General features: G+C 47.0%; 1 protein-coding gene across 1 annotated transcript; it reads left to right on the top strand.

The window, feature by feature from the left end:
* Nucleotides 1-415: 415 nt before the first annotated feature.
* Nucleotides 416-1,267, top strand: LOC123169089 (uncharacterized). The gene has a single exon (XM_044586934.1). The coding sequence runs from the start codon at nucleotides 632-634 to the stop codon at nucleotides 980-982; it is 351 nt and encodes a 116-aa protein (XP_044442869.1). The 5' UTR covers nucleotides 416-631; the 3' UTR covers nucleotides 983-1,267.
* Nucleotides 1,268-8,015: the final 6,748 nt, after the last annotated feature.

Below are 8,015 nucleotides of genomic sequence, written 5' to 3'. Positions count from 1 at the left end.
TGTGGTGTGCGGGCAGTGTTTTAACTAGTAAAGCGTTCGCTGGGTTTTGTACTCACATCGAACAAGTTAATAAATCTGACGTGACTTCTGTCCCTGCGCCAAGATTTCTGCAACGAATCCGACGAGAGAGAGAGAGAGAGAGAGAGAGAGAGCGTGTTCGCAAGGATTGCCCGCCGGCGAATGTTCGCTAGATAACTTTTTTGGTAAATAATACTCAAATGCTACAGGGTTTATCCTTTACAAACGTGTGCATGCAGTCTTGGCCTCTAGGGCAAGTGCGAGCGAAGTACGCACTTTTTTTTCCTTCTCAGGTCTACTAGCAAAGTATGCACATGGAGGTCCTGATCCGAGGACCGCTCGATTATTCCACACCCTGGGAAGAAGAACCCGGGTGACCACCCAGAAGAAATGGCAAGAAAAGGAGCCGTTTTGGGGTGTCTCCTCAAGGCTAGGCCCCGGCTAGCTCGATTTAGCTCCGCCATGCAAGCCGCCAAAAACGCAGACCTGCACGCAAACCTTTCCTTAATTCCTCACCGCAGTCGTCGTCCAGCTCGATTAACTTTCCTCTCGACTACAATCCCCGTACCTCTTCTGAGAAAGCAAGTACAGTCCTCAACGTCGAGGCGCACCCATGGCGGCGACCGTGCGCACATGGCTGGTGGTGGCGGCGCTGGCGTGCGCGCTAACGCTGGCGCTGCGCTCGGCGGACGCGCAGGAGACCGAGGCGCAGGCGCAGCCGACGTCGTCGTCGTTGCCGGCCCAGAAGCCCAACTGCGCTCCGGGCGCCGCCACGCCGTGCCGCGTGGGCGCGCTGCGCGACCCGGAGAACCAGGAGGAGGAGGGGCTGTTCAATGTGAAGGTGAAGGCGCCGGCGCCGACCGCCGCGGGTGACTCCGACGACAGCGACGACGACTACAGCGACCCCGACAAGCCCAAAGACCCCGACCAGTCCGACGACGAGCTTATCGTTCTCGGCCACTGATCTGATCGACCGGCCGGTCCGGCATGATCGATCACGTGCGCGTGGCGCCGGATGGTTTTCGTTTTTTTTTGTTGGACTGGCCGGTGGCGGATCGACCGGTGCTCGTTGGACTTGCATTGTTGTTTAATTCTTCAGCTAATTTGTTGTTGTTGGTGGTGTTGTTAAGTATAAGTAGGTAGTGCGTGGATTGGCAAATATGTTCTGTAAGCTAATAATTGGATTTGATAAAGTGTGATCCTTACATGTCTTAAATCTATAAAAAGATTGGGTAAAGTGTGATCCTTACATGGTTAGCAACGTTCATGGATTGATCCGTGGCCATTGGAGTCCATAGCAGAAAACTACCACAATCACGATGAAAATCACCAAAATTCACCACAATACCTTCTGCCAAAGTAAAACCACTGAAGATAAAAAAGTACGTAAAGCCACCGAACCATGTATTTTTTTTCACCTTAAATACCGATGAAGTGCTCTTTTTGATACATTCTGACACGCGTAGCTGACCCATCGGGGTTGACTTGGCAAAAAAAAAACACGAGCATACTGACTTGGTCAATTTCCTCCTGCTCTCTAGTGATCTATCGGTGCTTTGGTGAGCTTGGGGGTTCTGGTCACCATGCCTTTGTTTCTTCATCCTCACTGGTGATATACTATGACATAGTCTCGGAGGAGGTAGGAGAAGGGGATGTGGGCAGGAGGGGCTGAATAACAAGCCCGCCTATTTGCCGCTCACTGTGCGAAGCTGTCAACATATAGTGTACATGGCGGTTATTTAGGCCGGTCATACACGCAGCCCAACATCCTTCGTTATTTATACTTTTCAGAAATATATTAAAAATATATTTCAGAAATAAGTTCTCAAAATTATTATTATACTTTAAATCTATTTTTTATAAATAAATATGCTTACATATTACTCCCTCCGTTCCTAAATATAAGTCTTTCTAGTGGTTCCACTAGGTGGACTACATACGGAGCAAATTGAATGAATCTACACTTAAAATACATCCGTATGTGGTTTATAGTGAAATCTCTACAGAGACTTATATTTAGGAACGGAGGGAGTATATGTATTTAAAATATGTCCTATGTATACAAACAATTATATATAAAAATGGGAAAAGGTGAAGAGAAAGAAAAGATAAAACCATCGGAAAAATTATAGAAGAAAAAACAAAAAACCAGAAAGAAATACAAAGGAAAAAATTGAAAGAAAACCAAAGAAACCAAGGCTAAAACCATAAGAGACAGGTAATACAAACAAAGTATCTGAAAAAGAAACCGACAATAGGCCCGGTCCATAGTATATGCGCCCTGCTCTAGGCTATTTGCCTCGCCGCACCGACCAACAAACATGTTTAGATGGTTGGATGAGGTGACGGCCACTTTTTGCAGAGTACGTGGATGTTGCTTCGATTATTGGGATGGTCAACTTTAAACACTGTTTTCGTTTAGATAATAAAGCAGCACATGCGCTAGCTAAATTTTTTTATTGTAGTAGACTTTGTCTAGTTGGTTGGATGAGCCCCATGACTGCATTGCCAGTGAGCTTGTGAACGATGTACTCCCTGTTAATTTTTAATAAAGCTAGCCATGATGGCATTTTCTAACAAAAGGTTTTGCCGTGAACAAGAAAAAAGAGTGCTCCTATGCCGCGCGAGATGTGGTAGAAAACGGTCAAACGTGCACCCTGTTTTTGAACTCCATAAAATGTTCAAGAAATTTAGAAAAATGTTTTCGTAAAAACGTTCCAAATTTCATTTTCCCTGAATGTCAAAATATGATCACAAATTGAAAAAATGATCAATAATTTGAAAATTATTCCTAGATTTCAAAAAAATCTTATGAAACTAAAAACTTTCATTCATTTGAGAAATTATCTCAAAGTTCATAAAATATTCCAAAATATTAAAATATTCTCAGATTTAAGAAACTTTCCAGATTTTAATTGTTTTTATTTTTTCTCTAACATAAGAAAATGTTTAAAGTTTTTAAAATATTCACAATTTGAAGAAATTATCTGATTTTGAATATATTCATGAATTTAGAATGGGAAAATGAAAAAACCCCGAAAGAAGACCTACTGAAAAGAAGCAGAAAAAAAGACCTCAAGGAACGTTAGAGCATCTCTAGCAGACCCCGCATAAGTGGTCAAACCCGCAAAAATTTTGCGTTTTACAGTTTTGGGCGAAAAAAGTGTCCAGAAGTGAAACCGTAAAAGTAGTCCAACCCGTAAAAATTTTAAGGGCCACCGCAAATGCACACCCGAAACCCTTATCTTTGGAGGTTGGAAGGCCGAATATAGGGGGGCCCGTATACCGGGTCAAACCTCGTCGGAGCAAACACGCCGCCGCGGAGTTTGCCGGAATCCGCCCTAAACTCGCCGGAATTCATCACCGCACATCGGAAAAGGCCGCTAGACGCCGCAATCGATTGCCGCCGGTTCGAATTGGACGAGCTCGACATCGTCGTGGCCTCCCATGACCTCAGCCAGGCCGCCGGAATCCTCCCGACGCGGCAGGCAAAGGGGCACGGCTCGCCTGGCAATAGAGTAAGGCGCGGACGGCGGAGGCGACGGGGCGTGGCCGGCAAGGCTGGGCGCGGACGACGGAGGCGACGGGGCGCGACCGGCAAGGACGGGGCGCGACCGATGGGTGATGGGGCGCGGCCGACGGCCGACGGGGCGCGGCCTGCAGGCGACGGGGCACGGCCGACGGGGTTGGGCGCGGCCAGCGTGGCCGGCGCGGTCGGCTGGAGGAAGGGGCGGCAACGGCCGGACTGGAGGAAGGAGCTTTTTATTCCACTTTTTATAGTTTGTTTTACAGTATCTGTTCGGCCGCGCTAGTTTTCGACCCGCAAACGCGATCTTCGTGAAACTGTAAACGCGTTTTGCGGGTCAAGTTTTTGTGGGGTCTGCTAGAGTTGCTCTTATAGAACCTTTTCAAAAACGGTGAGAGCACACACCATATATTGGCAGATCCAATTGAAGCAGCTTGCTTCGTCATGGTGCTGTGCGATTGCGCAAAAGAAGAGGGAAAGGGGAGTTTTTTTTTTTTGAGAGAGAGAGAGAAGGGAAAGGGGAGGTGCAGCAGGTTGCACCGTCGTGGGCCGCATGAGATCTGCCAAGGAATTCGTCGTATGGGCCGCAAACTTTCTCGTCCGTCATGCCGTACCGCTGCTTCCTGTTAAACGTCTGGGGCTGCACGCGCGCGCGCATGGCAGGCGCTGACCGTCGACGGCAAACGCACGCCGCATGCAGCCAGCGGCGTGACGGCCGAGCATGATGGATTAAACTATCCATGGCCGGGAGTTCTGCAAGCCACGGCCGGCGTGACCCCGCGTATATTCGTGCGCCCGGAAAGCAGAAAAGCTCCCCCCGGTTCCATGGCACGTACGTACGTACAATAATCAGTACCCCCTCCGCACATGCGCATCGCGTTCGCCGGTCACCAGTAAAAAAACGAGCGGAGAGAGATCATGAAGCGGCCGGCTTCGACGCGCGAGGATGCTGGCCCGGAGCAAAACATGCGTGGATGTCGCCACCTGATCTGTCCGCCCTCCACGTTAACCCCCGATACTCCTGAGTATGCCGCCTCTCTACCGACCCCCGTCGCCAGCCAGAACCAAAACATGATGCGTGTATTGCCTTTTCGCCGTATACTCGCCTACTTGGTCTGTAAAAAGCGAGCTCCGCTGTCAAAAAATGAGTTCGAACGACCGCGGGCGATAGGGTTAAAAAGCGTGGTGGAGGATGATGGGGCATGGGGTTAGCGCGTGGGAATCTGATTAGTGAGGCGCCGGCACGCCACCTGAAGCCCCGAGGTGATCCTATCATCACTTCAACAAGTCCACCTCCACGAACCACTTGCTTTGCTCTACTCCCTTTTCTACCTTGTCCCCTGGACCTAGCTTTGCTTCCCCGTGGGCCCGTGAAGTGCCTATTGGCACTGCTTTCCAAGTAGACGCGTATGAAGTGGAGCATATACCCGGCTTTCTTAATTGATTTTTCATCCCTAAGAAAATTGTAATGAATTTTGATCACGTTGTGTGTAGCTTAGCGACACAAGTTTTATGTCCAAAATCTGAGTAAATTAGGGACCGAAGGACTGCTATTGCTGTAACATTTATGGCGGTGGTGCGTATGCGCGCAATTAAATCTGTTGCGAAGAATTTGAGCAAGATGATTGTCACCTCTGCCACCAAAAATTGATACTACTTAATTAATAGCAACTGCCTCCAATAGACAATACTGGTTTTACTTTTGGTGTTCTTTGTACTATCTTAACAGTTGATGAATAGATCAAAAGTTTTTCCTCGCAAAAGAGAGAGAGAGAGAGAGAGAGAGAGAGAGAGAGTCGATAATTCATCCTGGAGCCCGGGCTCAGCTGCACCTGGTCAGCAAAAAATTCAAAAAAATACTAGAAAAATTCAAAAAAATCCAAAAATAATTTGTGTGGTAGATAATTTGATGCGTGAGGTCCGCTCCAAATTTCAACTCATTTGGATATCTGAGTAGGCCTCGGCAAAAAAGACAAATCGGGTCAAAACAGTTTGTGAACAATAAACTTTTTCACAGACCCCGATTTTGTCTTTTTTGCACAGACTTGCTCAAATGTCCAAACGAGTTGAATTTTGCAGCGAACCTCACGCATCTAATTATCTACCATACAAATTTTTTTGGAATTTTTTGAACTTTTTTGTATTTGTTTTGATTTTTTCCGTGAGTGCGGGTGCAGCTGAGCCCGGGTGCAGATTCGCCGCACTCAGAGAGAGTAGTCTAATTTGTTATATTCATAGCAATGCACGGGTATATAGCTAGCTCTAAAATGTAGTCGAGATCTTGTAGATCACATGATTTTGATCCAATGGATGCCCAAGGTTCACTCTCTTCTCCTTCTTGACTCACACCCATGGACAACTAAGTTGCGCTACCATAACCCCCTTCTCCCGTCCCACCCATGCCTTATTGTCTTGACTCCCTCAAGTCAGCAACCGCCTCCACCGCCTAACCTCCTTTGTCGCACCTCCTCTCACATTGCCATCCCCCAATTTTTTCTTCTCTCTACATTGTCCGGTAGACACATCTCAAGTTCGATGTTGCCACCCGCCTCCGTAATTGTAGTCTGACTGTGTCAACCAGCTTAGACAAGATTGCAAACCTCTACATAAGTGGTTGCTGGCCCAATGTTGCGTTATTTTCCCTTGATACATAAGCTAGGGGAATTCCCCCTTTTCAGAAAAAGCCTAGGGAGCATAAGGAACCCCAACCCTCAAACATTTTGCATTGATCATTGGTTGCCTTTCGCTAAGAATTCACACCATATGCACAATAGCTTATCGATTAACTATCTAATATCATCATTTACTTGTTTCGTCAAGTAAACTATATTACCTTCAAATTTTGATTGCATGCTTTTCTTGGAACTCATTGTATGCAAGTTAATGGAGTACATGACAAAATTGATATCACTTGCTTGTCAATTCTCACTGATCTTAGAGATTGTGTGTTAATGTCTAGGACGACAAACATTTATATATGGAGGTGCTATTAATTTCTTAGAATACTACCTCCATTTCAAATTACACCATTAATTAGCATACACCTTTTGTGATGCAAAATCATAATCATGGACAAATACACATTTTGGAATATGAATAAAATATGAAATCAATTTTAGCCACATAAAGTATACACAAATAGAGTAATTGTTTGTCCATAGATTATTCTAACAAAACCTAATATACGAAGTATCTTTCAAATGGAGTGAGTAGGGAGATAGAGAAGTAGGTTCTATTATGATGTAGATAATGACCTTTAGAGAGATGCAAAAAGGGGGAGAAGCCAAGCGAAAAGCAAACAACAATTATGATATACAGGGTAGAAAGAACCCACGGCTCGATCTCAACAGCTAGTAGAGAGTAGAGATGGGAGGGAGATGAGAGGCACTATTAATTTGTTAGAGAAGTGAGAGATACTACCTCCATTTCAAATCACACTATTAGTGTGCACCTTTTGTGATGCAAAATCGTAATCACAAACATACATTTGGAATTCGAATAAAATACGAAATCAGTTTTTGTCACATAAAGTATATACAAAAAGAGTAATTTTTGGTTTTCCAAGACTTAACATGCAAAGTGGTATTTTTCAAAGGGAGTGAGTAGGGAGATAGTAGACAGAAGTAGGTTGTATTATGACGTAGATAATGACCTTTAGAGAGATGCAAAAAGGGAGAGAAGCCAAACCAAAAGCAAACAACAATTATGATACAGGGAAAAAGAAGCCACGGCGATCGATCTCAAGTTCTCAACAGCTAGTAGAGAGAGTAGAGATGGAGGTGAGATGAGAGGCGCAACCCCTCCCTATGCGAGCCGTGTCCCCCGGCGCGGCGCCACGGCAGGGCCGCTTTGGCGCCGCTGTCCCCGCTTTGTGGCAGCCGCCCTCATTGCATGCATGCATGCATGCCCCCGTCCTCTTAACAAGCTGGGAGGAGTATTAATCTGCAGACGGATTTACGTGCAAGTCGCTCCCGATTAAGAAACTGGCCCCTCTTCGTACGGAACCCCCGCCGAGGCCCCTTTCTAGGCACACACATCCTGCGCTCCTGCCCCCGATGCTGCCCTAGCCAAGCCAAGCCACTCCACTGGCGGTCGGTCGCCGTCGTCTTCCTCCTCCCCCTTCCTGCTCGATCGTCGCCAAGGAGAGAATCCTCGGCTGTCTGCGCTAGTCCAAGTAGAAAGGGAGGGGCTCCGCCTCTCTGGCTCCTACTAATTCCTAACCGAACCGCGTGGAATAATGGCCGCCTTCCGCCCGCGAAACGCTCGACCTACCCCACTAGCTGCCGCATGCCGACCGTCTGTGCGTGGAACGAGAGGGGGGCGAATATCTTTTGGTCTGCTGTGCTTCATCATTCTGCTCACCACCCCTCTCTCTCCCTCGTCTCGTGGAGATCGGTCGAGCTGCGCGCTTAAGACTCCGGCGCATGCCTCTCCTCCTATTTCATGCCCGGCCCCTCCCCCCACAGCCTAT

The sequence above is a fragment of the Triticum aestivum genome, chromosome 7D (assembly GCF_018294505.1).
Source record: "Triticum aestivum cultivar Chinese Spring chromosome 7D, IWGSC CS RefSeq v2.1, whole genome shotgun sequence".
NCBI classification, from domain to species: Eukaryota; Viridiplantae; Streptophyta; class Magnoliopsida; order Poales; family Poaceae; genus Triticum; species Triticum aestivum.
This window is presented reverse-complemented; position numbering and strand designations above follow the sequence as displayed.